General features: G+C 44.7%; 1 protein-coding gene and 1 pseudogene across 1 annotated transcript; both read right to left on the minus strand.

Moving 5' to 3' along the window:
* Window positions 1-582: 582 nt before the first annotated feature.
* On the minus strand, window positions 583-1,521 carry LOC142072281 (olfactory receptor 5W2-like). Its single transcript, XM_075128977.1, has one exon. The coding sequence runs from the start codon at window positions 1,519-1,521 to the stop codon at window positions 583-585; it is 939 nt and encodes a 312-aa protein (XP_074985078.1).
* An 8,443-nt stretch (window positions 1,522-9,964) lies between these two features.
* On the minus strand, window positions 9,965-10,901 carry LOC125629844 (olfactory receptor 5W2-like; annotated as a pseudogene).
* Window positions 10,902-19,375: the final 8,474 nt, after the last annotated feature.

The raw sequence follows: 19,375 nt of genomic DNA on the forward strand, positions 1-19,375 counted from the left end.
GGGGGGCAAGCAGCTATGCATATCTCTTTTCAAGGGATATAGAGGGCAAGCACTTATCATTTTATCCTGTATAAGCTTTATACAGAGTAAAACAGATTTATTTGGTGTTTCAACCCCATTGGGAGCTTGGTATCTGTGTACTACAGACAGGTGTCCTGTTGAACTGGTTTCAGTCTACATCTGCAGTTTTGGGGACATGACCCAGGGCCTGGGTCTGTGTTGCGGCTGGCGAGTGTGTCTGGCTCAGCAAGACAGGGTTCTGGAGGCCCAGGCTGGAAGGAAAAATGGGCTCAGAGGTAATTTCGTCACATAAGGTGACAGTTCCAAGGAGGTCTCTGTGACATAACCCAGCACTCTATGCACTTGGGTTTCCTGCATTTCCTGTGATGCTTCCCGTGTATAGTCCACTGATCTCAGTTGGGGCCTGGAGACCTTGTTGGAATACAAACAAATTAATAATAATAACAATATAATAATGAACAAAACTACCACGGGCTCACCGAAATTATTTTGTACTGGGCTGGGAATTGAATTCACCTGTTTCCACTCCCCACCACTAAACCAGTACTGAATTAAACAGATTCAAGAATTGGTTAGCAGTTTATTCATTGCTTTCCTCAGGGCGTCCTTCACCTCCGCGTTCCTCAGGCTGTAGATGAGGGGGTTCAACAAGGGGATCACCAGTGTGTAAAACACTGAGGCCACTTTGTCTGTATCCATGGAATAGCTGGAGGTGGGACGTAAATACATGAAGAGGAGGGTGCCATAAAACAGGACCACAGCAGTCAAGTGGAAAGTGCAGGTGGAGAAGGCTTTGTGTCGGCCCTCGGCAGAGCGGATCTGCAGGATGGTGGAGGTGATATAGACATAGGAGAGGAGGACAGTCACAAAGCTGGTCATTATAATGCAGCACGTGAAAGTAAGCATCACAATCTCATTGATGCGGGTGTCAGAACAGGAGAGCACCAACAGTGGGGGGATGTCACAGAAGAAATGATTGATGATGTTGGAGCTGCAGAATGACAGCCGAAATGTACAACACGTGTGTATCATTGAATCCACCACCCCCACAGCGTACACCCCAGCCACCAGCTGTTTACAAAGCTGCCTGGACATGGTGACCGTATAGAGCAGCGGGTTACAGATGGCCACATAACGGTCATACGCCATCACAGCCAGCAAGAGGCACTCAACATCTTCAAAAATGATGGAGAGATACATTTGCACGGCGCAGGCAGTGTAAGAAATGGTTTTCCTCTTGGCTAAAAAATTGAGCAGCATCTTAGGGGAAATTGTTGATGAAAGGCAAAGGTCACAGAAAGACAAATTCCTGAGGAAAAAGTACATGGGGGTGTGGAGTCGGAGATCAATCGTGATTAACAAGATCAACCCCCCATTCCCCACCAGGCTGATACCATAAATCAGTAGGAACACCCCAAACAGGGGAACCTGCAGCTCCGGTCGATCTGTCAGTCCTGAGAGAATGAACTCGGTCACCTCCGAGTGATTTCCCTCTTCCATCTTCTCTGAACAGAGATCAGGCTGCTACAGCGATGTGGGCAGGTGGATGATGTGGAAAACCTGTCCCTTCTCTGTAATGAAGTAAGAGAAGATAAATGGAGATCAGTTTCTCAATGGACATCAGTACCCGCTCAGGGAAGGGCTTAGTCCAGAGATCCAGATGTTCACAGCTGGTCATTCCAGGTGTTCGATAAAATGCACATGCTGTGCAAATACAATGACAGGCAGGTTAATCATGCCCCCCAAACAAACACTCCTGTTCACTAATCCAAACAGAAAACAGTGATTTGTCACTCTGCTGTGAGAGAATCAGTCTGAAGAGATGATTCCTTCTCAAAAGAAGGGGTGAGAGGAAAGGAGTGTTAATCTTTCCACCCTGTTTGGGCAAGGGGAGCTCTGTGGTTTGGCATGTCGGTTTGGCGTAAAGTTGCTCACTGTGCTCCTTAAGCTTTTGGGCATTTACTGGACCCTGTATGAAAACCCAGAGACAGAATGGGAAGCCCTGGCTTCAGTGACTTAGGTAATTGCTTATTTTTTCTAACCCAGCAGGTTGCTCCTTTAGCTGAAGGTGTTTTGAGTTGGAGCTGAGGTTTTTGGTGCTGGAGGTCTGGAATTCAATATCTGCTGATCCCCAGGGTGTCTGTGTGTGTGTGTGTCTGTAAGTCAGGACAATAGCACCTACCTGCTGAGAAGAGAGAGAGAGATGTGGTGGCGTTTCCCCATCAATAGAAATTGCCAGTTGGGAGCATTTGGGAAATTTTATACTCAGATGTGTGATCTATGGGACACGATTCCTGAAGCAACTGGGAATACCTGAGCTCAGAGAGGCACGACACCTAATTAATACATTCAGTGAACCAAAGCTACCCTCGGTTAATTGGTGCCCTGGTGATTAATTTGACCTACTCTTTCTATTGTGTTATTAAATGATGTAATTTCTACCAGAATTACAGATTATGAGGTTAGGGGTAGATTTTATACTGCTGTTTTCAGTGCAACCGGGTACTGTGTACAGCTGATCCACAAAGGGTTTTTTTGTTTGTTTGTTTTTTGTGGAGACCAAAATCTTTTTGGTGAAAACTTAATATTTTGACTCTGAAATACCATGGGGGTGCCTCAGATACCACACACCTCCAATCTCTTCCATGGGCCAGGCTCCTAGTCCGGACTATGTCCCCCAGCATGCATGATGGTCTCTCCTCTTGCAGAACTGCCCTGGAACATCACCTGAGTCCCACAGCCATGGTTTATGGAGGAGGGGAGTTTCGTATGTTGATGGAAATCTTATAATTTCCAAGGAAAAGATTATTTCATGGAAAAAATAGTTGAATGGAAAATCCAATTTGCCATACAAAAAACTTCTCAAGAAAAATTTTCAAACAGCCTTAGCAACAAATTTGGAATCAAAGTAACAGAAAGTCAGATACAGGTGAAACGTACCAATTGCTCCCAGCTGTAGCTGATATCTTCCCAGTCATTCCTGGTTTCCAAATCACCTCATTGTCCTGGCCCCAATAGGTGGAATGTAAAACCTGCAAGACATGTAATAGTACTCCAGATTATCTAGCTATTTATAGAGTGTGAATCACCCAAGGTATCCTATGTCCTTCCCTTGCTAGGTTACTCCCCAAAGTAGGAAAGACAGGTTCACTCCTTTTTCTTGATGGAGACCACATGATGACCAGAGGAGCTCAGGAGGAGACCACAGCATGCTATGGACTTCTGCAGTTCACAAAACTACCCTCTTGGATGGATATTATCTGGACACAGAGCTCAGCTGTAAGATGCTAAATAAATCTATGAGTCAACCAGAAATAGTCATTCTCTCATCTTAATATTAATACATTTTGATAATGTATGTAAAGTTATTAGATGACACTGTATCTTGTTATTAATACATGTTAATTTTGTATCTAAACATTAAGCAGAGTCATCAAGCAGGAAGGGAAACAAAGGAAGCCCAAAAAGGTGAGGAAAAAGCAGCAGGGAACATTCTTCTACACAGAGTTTTTGTCTTCTGGTAACGAGGTGGACATGTTTCTCAAAGGGGGAATAGGTCTATAAAAAGAAGGGGCAGACATCCCAAGGAACCGCTTGCTCTCTCTCTCGATCTCTCTCTCTCTTGGCCCACTGATTCACTGCATCTGAAGGGATAAAGGAAGCAGCCATTGGACTGGGGGTGTGTCCTGACCTAAGAAATTTGGTCAGTAAGAGTGCTGAGAGCATGTGGTGAGGAAACTTTTGCTTTGAATTTCACATCATTTGTTAACTTCGGCACAAGTTGCATTCTAGCTTTTTTTTTCTTGTAACCATGTCTGACTTCTATGCCTTCTCATTTGCACTCACTTAAAATCTATCTTTGTGTTCAATAAACTTTGTTTTATTGTTTTATCTAATCCAGTTTGTTTAAATACAAATGTCTGAGAGTTGTGTGCATATTTGTGCTGATAAAGAAATAATGGACAATGTAACTTGTATTGTCCAGGAGAGGACTGGGCAGCACAGGACGTACATTTCTGGAGGGAAATCAAAGACTGTGGAATGTGTTGGGGTCACCCTGCAGTATAAGGAAGGGTGGTGAGAGCCTGAGTGTAGCCCAACTATTCCTGGCCAGGCTGCAGTTACACACACATGCCTCGGGTGTGATTTGCATGCTAGATGGTTGTTTGTGAGTGGCCAAAGTTGAAGCCAATTCAGCAAGGCATTGCAAGGCTGCAGGCAGGTGTGACACAGCTCCTGATTAGTCTGGGTTGGACCCTGGTATCTGAAAGCCACCATCTGGAAAATATCCTAATAACACTAAAGGTATGTTACTGACTAACAGTCGTGTTCAATTGACAGAAAAGGGTGAGGACACCATATGGATGGGCCCATGCACTGATCCATTGCTGCAGATGGACAAGGAGATTGTGATCATCTCCTCCTGACAAGGAGATCCATGGCAGGCCCAGTGATGACTCTTCCCTTCTTTACTGTGTGAGGAGAAATTATCCCCCACAGGTGTGTAGGCTTGGCTGGTATTATCAGTGCTCTGGGGCATGTTGGTGCCCCTTCTCATAAGTGGTGCCAACCTGTGAGGCATCACAGTGTTGATTGGATTAGAAGGATAAATTGATGACCCCAGTCACCTCTATTCTTTGCTATAATCCGTGGTGGTGGGGTTACAAGAAAATGGATACAAAGTCCTGCTTCCCAGAATACAAGTGGAAATAAGCAACAACAAGCAATCTCTGTATTCAGAAACTCCCAAGTCTGTCACTCCAGGTCTGTGCCCAGAAAACACTATGCCCCTAATTCCTCTAGGACTCATGCTCATAACTCCTCCTCCTGGCTTCTCTGCCTCCTGTGACACGGAGGTGTCTGGGGCAGTCCTCACTGAAAATACCAAGGTCAGGACAGACTTCAAAAAGGAGAATATTCCCCAAACTGGTCATTAACACTGCAGATCTCTTCATCATCTCTCCAGATGCTCCTACAGAATATCTCCAAGAAAGCCAGCTCCCTCCCGATTCTTTTTTTAATTTTATTTATTTCATATAATTTATAGTCTGTGAAGCAGACTGTGACCTTGCACTCCATAATGCTTTATAGAAATATGCTTATGAATGTAAATATGACATAACTGGAATATGTTTTACGAGAGATATGACATGTAACATATCTCTGCAAAGATTACCATAATCTGGATATATTCATCCCATTTCCATGCATTTATCATTTTTGTATTCGAAGTTTTGAATATTGGCTGTGTACTGGATTGATTTTAAGCAGCATCAGTGAAGCAGCTGGTCAGCTTCTTGAGAAAAGACTTTTCTCTGTTAGTGCCCAATCAAGAAACACTTAAGTTAACAATGAACTTTGAGGGACACCAATCCACATGTGAGCTTTCCTGGGAATGTGGCTTCGGCCTGTAAGGGACTGAGTCATGCGTGGACATGTGACTTGCCCATGTGACTCCAAAACTCCACCTTGGAGCTGGATTCTGCATAGGAGAGGGGAAGGGGTTTTCACCCACAAGAGAGAGAGTATATAACCCCCTGGGAAACCCCTCCATTTTGTCTTCAGCTGGCACAAAAGATACCTTCTCCACCCCAAGGAGATAGCTGAAAGAAACTGGAACAAAGGACACTAACTACAGAGGTGTGCATGATTGCTGGACCCAGACTAGAAGGAAGTCTAGTCTGTAAAAGAGGCTTATTGGAGATTTACCTGCATTTGGTTTTTACTGTATTAGGCTTAGACTTCGGTGTTTTATTTTGTTTTGTTTGGTAATTCACATTGTTCTGTCTGTTATTCCTGGGAACCACTTAAATCCTACATTTTGTATTTTGTATTTAATAAAATCACTTTTTACTTGTAAAGTAATACCTGTGGCAGGGGGCAAACAGTGTTATAGAGGGGGAACAATTCATGAGTTTACCCAGTATAAATGTTATACAGGGTTAAACGGATTTATTGGGGTTTGGACCCCATTGGGAGCTGGACATCTGAGTGTTGGACACAGGAAAGCTTCTTAAGCTGTTTTCAGTTAAGCATGCAGCTCATGCGGGAAGTGGTTCAGACTTGTATCTGGATTTGCAGCAGGCAATTGTACCTGGCTCATACATGTTAAGGTACTGAAGTCCCAAGTTGGCAGGGAAAACAGGCTCAGAGGTAGTCTAGGCACATCAGGTGGCAGTCCGAAAGGGGTTTCTGACTCGCAACCCGTCACACAGAGTTAAAGAATAAAATTGCAAAACAATGTGGGAGTAGGGGAAGGATAGGACAAGGACCGATGGACTTCAATTGCAGCATGGGCGGTTTAGGTTGGACAAAAGGAAAAACATCCCAACTGTGAGGGTGGGTAAGCACTGGAATAACTTGCCCAGGAAGGTTGTGGAATCTCCACCATTGGAGATTTTTTAAGAGGAGGTTTGACGAACACCTGGCAGGGACATAGGACTAGATTTCCCAACTGTTCTTTTTGATCGACAGCTTCTCTGAGGCCTGGTTTATGTTTAAAAATTAGTTTAACAGAGCTCTGTCACACAGTGTGGGGAAACTTTTCACACCCTGTGTGAGGCAGTTAGCTTGTACTGACCCCTCAGTGTAATTCTTTCACTGACCGAGCTACTGCCTCTTGGAGACATGGATTAACCACATTGAAGGAAAAACCCCTTCCATCAATGTGGAAAGCATCTACACTATGGCACTGCTGCACACCATAGCTGAGTCAATGTAATGGCTTTAGTATTGACATTCCCTGTATCGATGGGGGAGTTTCCCCCTTCCTATTAAAGCAATGTTTTCTCTCCTTTTCCATCACTCTTCTCCCTCCCTTGGTAAAGCTCTTTCCTTCTTTTGATCGGTAAATATGTTCAGAAATTTTTACTCTCAGCATAATTCCTTCCTTCCCCTCTCATGAATGTCATTTCAATTAAAGGCTGAAATGCTCTGAAACTGACTTGTTTACCCATGACTTGGTGGTACCTCTTTCTTTTTCCTCCCTTCACTTTCAGTGAGTTGAGGACGGAAGCAGTACCAGCTTAGAACCCTAAAATGAGAGTAAGAGTCGAATCTTTCCCTGTTTGCTAACTGCACCAACGTTACCCTTAATACCTCTGGAGCTGCTTCCTTGGGTGGCAGAGTTTAAATTTGGCTTTGAGGACTTTGAGATTTGCTCCCTGGAGCATCTTTGCTCCCTGGAAAACAGGTGTGCCCAGCACGTGCAATTAATGTTGTTGCCGTGTCTTTCCTTATGGAAATGCAACACAGACGGCCAGAAAATCAGCTGGCCTGGATCACTGTCTCTCCTGTTAGGTCATTTTAACATGATACAAAATGGAGGTAACTGTATTCCACTTTATTTGTTGGTCACCTCTCCAAATGTCTCTTTAAGTAATTTCCCAGGGTTGGGACGCAAAGGTGTCTAGAAATGAGTGAATTTCTTCTGGACTAATAATTTACTGTCAAGAACAATACCTTTTGGATTAACATGAAACTATTAACAAATGTGTTTCAAATACTCCTAAAAGTTTTGTGCCAAAATAATGTGGGGGGGGGGAGGATTTTGATACCAGTCACAACATAGCCACTGTAGGAGGCAGGGGTGGGCCTTCTCTTTGTAATTGTTAGCCCAATAGTTGGGATGTTCACGTCTCCGAGAGGCAATAGCTAGGTCAATGGAAAAATTACACTCAGGGTCAGTACAAGGTAACTGCCCCGTACAGGGTGTGAAAGGTTTCCCCACCCTGTTTAATGGAGCTCTGTTGATCTACTTTTTAAGCATAAACCAGGCCTCAGAAATGCTGTTGATGGAAAAGACCAGTTGGGAAATCTAGTCCTATCTCTCCCCCAGGGCAGCACAATCCCCTTCGGTTCTTTTTGTTCAGGCAAGCTGGAAATATTGCAGCTGTCCCAGCTTCCCAGTAGAGATTATTCTGCATTCTGATCAAGCTCAGTGTCAGACTGTGTGTGTGTAGTGGGCACTCTGTTTGTGTGTGTGTGTGTGTTTGGTGTGCAGTGGGCACTATGTGTGTGCATGTGGTGTGGGGTACAGTGGAGCTGAATGTCAAGTGGAGGCAGGTGTGTGTCCCTTGCCCTGACCACTGCTCAGGCTGGCGTCTCCCCTCCTCCCAGTATAGGACTCCTTGTGAGATCATAGAATAATAGGACTGCAAGAGACCTCAAGAGGTCATCTATTCCCCTGCCCTGCACTCACAGCACGACTGAGTATTATCTAGACCATCTCTGACAGGTGTTTCTTTAATCTCCTCTTCAAAATCTCCAGTGGTGGTAATTCCACAACCTTACTGGGAAATTATACCAATGCTTAGGTACCCTCACTGTTGGGATGTTTTTCCTTATGTCCAACCTAAACCGCCCTTGGTGCAATTAAAGTCCACTGGTTCTTGTTCTGTCATAGAATCATAGAATATCAGGGTTGGAAGGGACCTCAGGAGGTCATCTCGTTCAACCCCCTGCTAAAAGCAGGACCAATCCCCAACTAAATCATCCCAGTCAGGGTTTTGTCAAGCCTGACCTTAAAAACTTCTAAGGAAGGAGATTCCACCACCTCCCTAGGTAACGCATTCCAGTGTTTCACCACCCTCCTAGTGAAAAAGTTTTTCCTAATATCCAACCTAAACCTCCCCCACTGCAACTTGAGACCATTACTCCTTGTTCTGTCATCTGCTACCATTGAGAACAGTCTAGATCCATCCTCTTTGGAACCCCCTTTCAGGCAGTTGAAAGAAGCTATCAAATCCCCCTTCATTCTTCTCTTCCGCAGACTAAACAATCCCAGTTCCCTCATCCTCGCCTCATAAGTCATGTGTTCCAGTCCCCTAATCATTTTTGTTGCCCACCGCTGGACTCTCAAATTTTTCCACATCCTTCTTGTAGTGTGGGGCCCAAAACTGGACACAGGACTACAGATGAGGCCTCACCAATGTCGAATAGAGGGGAATGATCACATCTGTCAATCTGCTGGCAATGCCCCTACTTACACATCCCAAAATGCCATTGGCCTTCTTGGCAACAATGGCACACTGTTGACTCCTATCCAGCTTCTCATTCACTGTAACCCCTAGGTCCTTTTCTGCAGAACTGCTGCCTAGCCATTCGGTCCCTAGTCTGTAGCTGTGCATGGGATTCTTCAGTCCTAAGTGCAAGACTCTGCACTTGTCCTTGTTGAACCTCATCAGATTTCTTTTGGCCCAATCCTCTAATTAGTCTAGGTCCCTCTGTATCCTATCCCTACCCTCCAGTTTATCTATCTCTCCTCCTACTTTAGTGTCATCTGCAAACTTGCAGAGGGTGCAATCCACACCATCCTCCAGATCATTAATGAAGATAGTGAACAAAACCGGCCCGAGGACCGACCCTTTGGCCTCTTCACTTGATACCGGCTGCCAACTAGACATGGAGCCATTAATCACTACCCATTGAGCCTGACAATCGAGCCAACTTTCTGTCCACCTTATAGTCCATTCATCCAGCCCAAACTTCTTTAACTTGCTAGCGAGAATACTGTGGGAGACCGTGTCAAAAGCATTTCTAAAGTCAAGGAACAACACATCCTCTGCTTTCCCCTCATCCTCCCCACCCTCCCACACACATTGTTTTGCAATTTTATTCCTAAACTCTGTGTGACGGGTTGGGTCACAGAAACCCCTTGGAACTGCCACCCGATGTCCTGAGAAGTGAAGGTGAACATCTCTCACTCTAGGTGGAAGCCCCTAGCCACCAGCTTATAAAATTATTCTTTCTTTATGGATCTGTGAGTTTTCCTCAGGTTTTGTCCACTGATCTCAGTTGGGGCCTGCAGAACTTGTTGGACTACCAACAAATTAATAATGATAATAATACAAGAATGAACAATACTACCATGAATTCTGTGAAATTACATTGAATTCACGTGTTTCCACTCCCCATTACTCAATCAGTACAGAATTAACCAGAATCAAGAATTGCTTAGGAATTTATTCATTGTTTTCCTCAGGGCATCCTTCACCTCCTTGTTCCTCAGGCTGTAGATGAGGGGGTTCAAAATGGGGATCACCACCGCGTAAAACACTGAGGCCACTTTGTCTGTATCCATGGAATAGCTGGAGGTGGGACGTAAATACATGAAGAGGAGGGTGCCAAAAAGCAGAACCACAGCTGTCAAGTGGAAAGTGCAGGTGGAGAAGGCTTTGTGCCTGCCCTTGGCTGAGCGGATCTGCAGGATGGTGGAAATGATGTAGACATAGGAGAGGAGGGCAGTCACAAAGCTGGTCATTATAATGCAGCACGTCAAAGTAAGCATCACAATCTCATTGATGCGGGTGTCAGAACAGGAGAGCGCCAACAGTGGGGGGATGTCACAGAAGAAATGATTGATGATGTTGGAGCTGCAGAATGACAGCCGAAATGTACAACACGTGTGTATCATTGAATCCACCACCCCCACAGCGTACACCCCAGCCACCAGCTGTTTACAAAGCTGCCTGGACATGGTGACCGTATAGAGCAGCAGGTTACAGATGGCCACATAACGGTCATACGCCATCACAGCCAGCAAGAGGCACTCAGCATCTGAAAAAATGATAGAGAGATACATTTGCACAGAGCAAGTAGTGTAAGAAGTGCTTTTCCTCTCATCTAATAAATTCAGCAGCATCTTAGGTAAATTATCAAGGAAAGACAGAGGTCACAGAAAGACAAATTCCTGAGGAAAAAGTACATGGGAGTGTGGAGTCGGGAATCAATTGTAATTCACAAGATCATCCCCCATTCCCCAAAAGGGTGATACCATAAATCAGTAGGAACACCCCAAACAGGGGGACCTGCAGCTCCGGATGATCTGTCAATCCTGAGAGAATGAACTCAGTCACTTCTGAGTGATTTCCCTTTTCCATCTCCTCTGAACAGAGATCAGGCTGCTGTAGAGATGTCGGCAGGTGTATGGTGCAGAAAACCCGTCCCTTCTCCGCAATGAAGTAAGTGAAGATAAATGGAGATCAGTTTCTCAATGGACATCAGTACCCACTCAGGGAAGAGCTTAGTCCAGAGATCCAGATGTTCACAGCTTGTCATTCCAGGTGTTCGATAAAATGCACACACTGTGCAAACACAATGACACGCAGGTTAATCATGCCCCCCACACAAACACTCCTGTTCACTAATCTGAACAGAAAACAGTGACTTGTGACTCTGCTGTGAGAGAATCAGTCTGAAGAAATTATTCCTCAGCTAAAGAAGGGGTGAGAATAAAGGAGTGTCAAACTTTCCACCCTCTTTCGGCAAGGGGAGCTCTGTGGCTTGGCATGTCCTTTTGGGGTAACGATACTTATTGTGTTTATTAACTTTTGGGCATTTACTTGAGCCTGTATGAAAACCCAGAGACATCATGGGAAGCCCTGGCTTCAGTGACAAGGTAATTGCCTATTTTTTCCAACCAAGGGGGTTGCTTCTTTAGCTGAAGTGGTCGGAGTTGGGGCTGAGGCTTTTGGTGTTGGAGGTCTGAAATTCAGTACTTGATGATCCACATGGTGTCTGCGTTTAGGTGTGTGACTGTAATTCAGGACAATAGCACATACCTGCTGAGAAGAGAGAGAGAGAGAGAGAGAGATGTGTTGGTGTTTCCTCATCCACAGAAACTGCCAGTTTGGAGCATTCGGGAAGTTTTATACTGAGATGTGTTATCTATGGGGCATGATTCTTGAAGGAACTGGGAATACCTGAGCTCAGACAGACACAACACTGAATTAATGCATTCAGTGAACCAAAGCCACCCTCGGTGTTATTGGTGCCCTGGGGATTAATTTGACCTACTCTTTCCTATTGTGTTATTAAATGATGCCATTTCTACCAGAGTTACAGAGTATGAGGTTAGGGGTATATTTCATCCTGCTGTTTTCAGTGCAAGTTGGGTACTGTTAAGAGCTGATGAACAAAGGGGTTTTTTTTGTGGAGGCCAAAATCTTTGAGCTAAACACTTAGTATTTCGACTCAGAAGGACCATGGAGGTTCCTGAGATACCACACAGCACCAATCTATTCCATGGGCCAGGCTTGAGTACATCCCCCATGAAGCATGATGGTCTCTCCTCTTGCTGAACTGCCCTGGAACATCACCAGAGCCCCAAAGCCACAGTTTAGGGAGGAGGGGAGTTTGCTATTTTGATGGAAAGATTATAATTTTCAGGGAAAAGATAATTTCTTAGAAAAAATAGTTAAATTGAAAATTCAATTTCCCTTCAAAAAAATTTCTTTAGAAAAATTTTCAACCAACCTTAGCAAGAAATTTTGAATCAAAGGAACAGAAAGTTAGATACAGGTGAAATGTCCTAATTATTTCCAGGTTTAGCTGACATCTTCTCAGTCATTCCTGGTTTCAGAATCACCACATGGTCCTAGCCCCAGTTGGTGGAATGTAAAACCTATAAGATATGTAAAAGTACTCCAGATTATCATCCTTTTTATAGCATGCCAATCACCATGGTATCCAATGTCCTTCCCTTGCTAGGTTACTCCCCAAAGGTAGGAAAGGTAGGTTCACTCATTTTGCTTGATGGAGACCACATGGTGACCAGAGGAGCTCAGAGGGAGGCCACAGCATGCTACGGACTTCTGCAGTTCACAAAACTATCCCGTTTGCATGCATATTATCTGCACACAGAGCTCGGCTGTAAGATGCTTTACAAGGTTCCTTCTCCACTCTGAACTGTAGGGTACAGATGTGGGGACCTGCATGAATAACCTCCTAAGCTTACTTTTACCAGCTTAGGTTAAAACTTCCCCAAGGTACAAATTATTTTATCCTTTGCCCTTGGATTTCCACTGCCACCACCAAACTTTATCTGGGTTCTTGAAAAAACGTAGTTTGGACACGTCTTTCCCCCCAGAATCCTCCCAACCCTTGCACCCCACTTCCTGGGGAAGGTTTGGTAAAAATCCTCACCAATTTGCATAGGTGACCACAGACCCAAACCCTTGGATCATAGAACAATGAAAAAGCATTCCGTTTTCTTACAAGAAGACTTTTAATAGAAGTAAAAAGAGAATCATCTCTGTAAAATCAGGATGGTAGATACCTTACAGGGTAATTGGATTCAAACATAGAGAATCCCTCTAGGTGAAATCTTAAGTTACAAAAAAGACACACAGATAGGAATATTCATTCTATTCAGCACAGCTATTTTCTCAGCCATGTCAAGAAATCATAATCTAACACATACCTAGCTAGATTACTTACTAAGTTCTAAGACTCCATTCCTGCTCTGTCCCCAGCAAACGCATCACACAGACAGCCACAGACCCTTTGTTTTTCCCCCTCCTCCCAGCTTTTGAAAGTATCTTGTCTCCTCATTGGTCATTTTGGTCAGGTGCCAGCAAGGTTACCTTTAGCTTCTTAACCTTTACAGGTGAGAAGATTTGTTTTCTCTGGCCAGGAGGGATTTTAAAGGGGTTTAGCCTTCCCTTTATATTTATGACAGATGCTAAATAAATCTGAGTCAACTAGAAATAGTCATGCTCTCGTTATAATTGTTAATAATTTTTATAATGTTTGTGAAGTTATAATATTACACGGTATCATATTATTAATACATGTTCCAAACAGAGGCTGGCAAACTGGTCTGTCTCAAACAAAGAAATGTGTACTCTGCTTAATTTTGTATCTAAACAGTCACCAGAGTCATCAAGCAGGAAGAGAAACAAAGGAAGCCCCAAAAAGGTGAGGGGAAAGCAGCAGGGAACATCCTTCTACATAGACATTTTGTCTGCTGGTAACCACATGGAAATGTTTCTCAAAGGAGGGATAGGACTATAAAAAGAAGGGGCAGACATCCAAACGCACCGATCTCCCTCTCTTTCTCTCTCTCCCAATTGATTCACTGCATCTGAGGCAATAAAGGAAGCAACCATTGGACTGGGGGAGGGGTCCTGACATAAGAAGTTTGGTCAGTGAGACAGCTGAGAGAATGTGTGAGGAAACTTTTGCTTTGAATTTCACATAATTTGTTAACTTAGGCACAAGTTGCATTCTAGCTTTATTTTTCTTGAAACCATCTCTGACTTCTATGCCTCCTTATTTGCACTCACTTAAAATCTATCTTTGTGATCAATAAACTTTTTTCATTGTTCTATCTAACCCAGTGTGCTTAAATACAAATGTCTGAGAAACAAAGTTGCAGGCATGTTAGTGCTATTAAAGAAATAATGGACAATGTAGCTTGTATTGTCCAGGAGAGGACTGGGCAGCACAGGACGTACTTTTCGGGAGGGAAACCGAAGACTGGGAATGTGTTGGGGTCACCCTGCAGTATGAGCAAGGGTGGTGAGAGCCTGAATGTAACCCAAGTATTCCTGGCCTGGCTGCTCAGGGTGTGATTTGCATGCTGGATGGTTGTTTGTGAGTGGCCCAGGTGGAAGCCACTTCAGCAAGGCATTGCAAGGTTTTGGGCAGGTGTGACACAGCTGCTGATTAGTCTGGGTTGGACCCTGGTATGTCACCAACCTAAAAAGTATCCCGGTAACATCAAAGGTGTAGTGATGACTGACAGTAGTATTCAATTGACATGAAAGGGTGAGGTCACCACAGGGATGGGCCCATGCACTGATCCATGGCTGCAGATGTACAAGACCATTGTGGTCATCACCTCCCCACAAGGAGATCCGTGGCAGGTCCAGTGATGACTCTTACTTTCTTCACTATGATAGCAGAAATTATCGCCCATGGGTGTGCAGGCTTCACTGGTATTATCAGTGCTCTGGGGCATGTTGGTGCCCCTTCTCATAAGTGGTGCCAACCTGTGAGGCATTGCAGGGTTCATTGTATTAGGAAGAAAAATTGATGATCCAAGTCAGCTATATTCTTTGGTATAATCCATGAGGTGGGAGGAGTGGGAAGTTACAAAGAATGTACACAAAGTCCTGCTTTCCTGGGCACCAGAAGAAACAGACAACTGCAAGCAAGCTCTGTATTCAGAAACTCCCAAGTCTGTGCCCAAGAAACAATATTCCCCTACTTCCTCTAGGAGTCATGCTCGTAACTCCTCCTCCTGGTTTCTCTGCCTCCTGTGACCCAGAGGTGCCTGGGGAAGTCCTCACTGAAAATGCTAAAGTCAGGGCAGGGCAGGCTGCAAAAAGGAGAGTATTCCACAAACTGGTGGTTAACACTCAAGATCTCTGCAGCATCTCTGCAGGTGCTTCTACAAAATATCTGCTTTGTTAATTTTATTTAGTTCCAATAAATTACAGTCTGTGAGACAGAGCGTGACGTTGTGCCCCATAGCGCTTTATAGAAATAGGCTTATGAATGTAAATATGACATAATTGGAATATGTTTTATGCCAGATATGCCATGTAACATATCTCTGCAAAGGCTATGATCTACTGGATATATTTATCCTATTTGCATGCATGTATCATTTTTGTATTCAAAGTTATGAATATTGGCTGTGTACTGGTTTGATTTTAAGTAGCCTCAGTGAAGCAGTTGTTCAGCTTCTTGAGAAAAGACTATTCTGTGTAAGTGCCCAATCTAGAAACACTTTAGCTAACAATGAACTTTGAGAGACGCCAATCCACATTTGAGCTTTCCTGGGAATGTGCCGTCATCTTGTATGGAACTGAGTCATGCATGGACATGTGACTTGCCCATGTGACTCCAAAGCTCCATCTTGGAGCTGGATTCTGCATAGGAGAAAGGAAGGGGTTTCCACCCACAGGAGAGAGAATATATCAGCCCCTGGGGAAACCCCTCAATTTTGTCTTCAGCTGGCACAAGAGATAGCCTCTCCACCCCAGAGAGATGCCGGAAAGGAACTGGAACAAAGGACAATAACTATAGGGTTGTAAGTGATTGCTGGATCCAGACTAGCAGGAAGTCTAGTCTATAAAAGAGGCTTTTTGGAACATCTCAGATTGTGAGATTTACCTGCATTTAGTTTTTACTTTATTCAGCTTAGACTTCTGTGTTTTATTTTATTTTGTTTGGTAATTCACTTTGTTCTTTGTTTGGTAATTCACTTTGTTATTACTTAGAACCACTTAAATACCACTTTTTGTATTTAATAAAATCACTTTTTATATATTAATTAACCTAGAGTATTTCTTAATACCTGGGAGAAGAGCAAAAAGCTGTGCATATCTCTGTATCAGTGTTATAGAGGGCAAACAATGTATGTGTTTATCCTGTATCAGCTTTATACAGAGTAAAATGGATTTATTTGGGGCTTGGACAACACTGGAAACTGGATATCTGAGTGCTGGAGACAGGAGCACTTCTTTCGCTGTTTTCACTGAAGCCTGCTGCTTCTGGAGGATGTGGTTCAAACTCGGATCTGGGTTTGCAGCAGGCAAGTGTGTCTGTCTCAAACAAGGTAAGGTATGGAAGTCCCAAGCTGGCATGGAAAAGAGGCTCAGAGGGAGACTCAGCACATCGGGTGGCAGTCCCAAAGGAGTTTCTGTGACCCAACCCGTCACAGTGGCGTAGTCGAGCAGGATCTGTGCACAGCTGATTGCTTTGAGACACTGGTAGTGATTTTAAGTGGGTTTTGGGTGTGGTGGGTGGAGAATAGACAAAGTGGTTACTGGTTTGTTATTTTCTGATTGCTTATTTCAGATAAGGGAAATGATGATGCTTCAAACTATGGTAAATTTAAGAAACTGGTTTTGAAACAGTTTCAGATTACACCTGAAACCTACAGGGTTAAACTCAGGAGTCTTAAGCGGGGATCTGGATTGAGTAATGTGGCTTATGTAAATGAAATGAGAGATTTGTTCTTTAAGTGGGTGAAGGGAAAAGGCATAACAAGCTTGGAAGAAATGTGTGATTTGGTTACTCAGGAACAATTCCTGAATATGTGCAGTGATGATGTAAAACAGTATTAGTGGGAGAAAAAGATGGATGCCGTGGGTGGATTGGCTGAGTTTGCAGACTCTTTTGAGCCGTCGCAAGCGGCCATTAAACAGAAAACAGTGGCAGAGGGACACAGGGTTGGGGGAAAGCAGAATCACTGTTTTACCCCAGGGAAAGAGGAGGCCGGGTGTCCATCTCCCCATTCCCCTGTTACTCGTCCCAAGTCTCCTGTACGCGTAGAGGAGCCCAAGAGGTGCTCGGATTGTGAGTCCACTGAGCACCGGAGGAATAAATGTCCTTTGCTGAGTGGGAACAGGCAGCAGGTAACACATGAAGCTGCTGCTTCTCAGAGCCAGGCTGCTGCCTCTTTCCACCCAGGATTTGTAAAGGGAGCTTTGCCCCAGCCAAGCAGTGAGCAAATGCATGCTGTTAAACTGAATGGGAAAGTTCTTCTGGGATTGAGGGACACAGGTGCAGAGATTTCTGTGGTCAGGATGGACCTGATCCAGGAGAAGGATTTGTTGCTGGGGAAATGGCAGAATTAGAACTGGTGGGAGGTTCGAAAGTCCTTGCCCCTTTAGTTAAGGCGCACATGGAAACTGGTGATGTGCAGGCTGAGCTGACTGTTGCCACAGTGGCACACAATTTTGCACCATTTTGACCGGGGAATGATTTCTTTCATGTGGCAGAATCTGTCCCAGGCTTGGTTAACAGCTAGAAGGAATCTTGTTCTCAAAGCCCCCGGGCAGGATGTGTGTGTGAAGACACATGGGCTAGTGGGGGAATAGGAGAGAGTATCTTAAATTCCTCTGTAGCAGTGAAGCATGCAGCTTTGGGGGCAGGAATGGCTGTAACCAGTTCCTGTAGCCCCGGGGCTAAAGGCAAGTCCCTGCGGGAGGGGCTGGACAAAGCCAGCTCCTGTCCTGTGATCATCTGCCTGGGGGAGGGGAATGTTCCACCATGTAACAGGGAGGCCGTCCCAGATGCTGACTGCCAGGAAGTTGCTGTTTGGCAGGGGAGAGGCCCTCCCTGGGGTGCACAGAATCATGTACCCCAAAGGTGGAAGTTGGGGTAGTGGTAACAGCTGAGGTGGGAACAGACCCCAGGGACTCTGTAGCTGGAAGCAAGCCCAACCTGCGGGAAAGAGGGGGATTTTGCTGATCAGGGAAGGGTCTGTCCTAGCTGGTAGCTGTGAGCCCACAGCTGGACCAGGGTCCCCTTTCCTTTTAGGGGACACAGGAGTGTCTGGCCCAGTGTGGAGCCCAGAGAGGAAGGTGAGGGGAGATCGGAGGGTCTGCTCACTTTTTGTAGGGGGACTTTTTCCCAGGAGGAGGGTGAAAAATCTGCGTTTAAAATGCCAGACCCCTCTCCTGTAAATCAGGTTTTAAGGGAAGACTGAGGGTCAGATCTCCTGGAGGGGAGCGCTCCCCCAGCTGACCTGTTGGGAACAGAAAGTGGGGTAAATGTGGGGATCTTTCCGATCCAAAGCACTCCATTAAAGAATGTTATTCCTGTTACCCTTATAAAAAATAACACACTCTCTTCAAGGCTGGTGGGAGAAAAACTCTGCACTTGGGAAGCTTCGCAAGAGGGAGCGGCCGAGGGCAGGCATGGTTGCAGTGCCCCTTTTCTTGCCAAAGCCTCAAACACAGGCCTGAACTAAAAGCCTTCTCCAAAAAGGCAGAAGAATCTGCATCAGAGCCCCTACCAGGGTACACAAAGGAATTGGGAAATGCAATAGACACTCAACAAGCTAAATTGTGTGAACAAAGCCTGTCCGCTGAAGATTTCCTGTTAATCTTGTGTCTTTTGCTACTTCCTCTCTGGGTTAAGACAAAGGAGCTAATGCTACTGGTAAATCCTTGAAAGATGTGGGACACACCTGCTTTCTGGGAAATAAAATAGTTTTGTTCATGCTAGGGATGGTGGCAAGACAGTCCCACAAGCATGTTGCTTTTCAGCTTATACCTGTAAACAGGCTGGAAGCCTGGCACTGCAGCAAAAGCATAACAGGCCTACGCTGCTGTGTGGAAGGGGAAACTGAGGCACACCACCTCAAGGCATTTGTGGCTAAATGCCAAGACAACTCCACTTTAACAGATATTGCTGTCTGCATTCTGTTAGCAATACTGCACCTCAACTTGTTTTCAGGCATCTGGGGACCAGGAACCCCAAACCTTGCAAGAACACCTGTGAATGACCTCCTACGGTTTAAAGGTACTAAAAGGGGTTGTGACCAGAAACCAACAGGGATTTTACATGTGCTGCCTCTTCCATGGACAGTGTCCAAGTCTCTGGCAGTATGTTCAGGAGGAGGGTGTGACATTACACCCCATAATGCTTTCTAGAAATATGCTTATGAGTGCAACTATGACATAATTGGAATATGTTTTATGCTAGATAGGCCATGCAACATATCTCTGCAAAGGCTACGATCTCCTGGATATATTCCTTCTATTTGTATGCATGTATCATTTTTTGTAGTTGGAGTTATGAATATTGGCTGTGTACTTGCTTGATTTTAAGT

Source organism: Caretta caretta, chromosome 6 (genome assembly GCF_965140235.1).
Source record: "Caretta caretta isolate rCarCar2 chromosome 6, rCarCar1.hap1, whole genome shotgun sequence".
Taxonomy (NCBI): domain Eukaryota; kingdom Metazoa; phylum Chordata; order Testudines; family Cheloniidae; genus Caretta; species Caretta caretta.

Bases quoted from the DNA above. Each gene is read 5' to 3' on its own strand.
- LOC142072281 (XM_075128977.1), bottom strand. From the start codon at position 1,521: ATGGAAGAGGGAAATCACTCGGAGGTGACCGAGTTCATTCTCTCAGGA.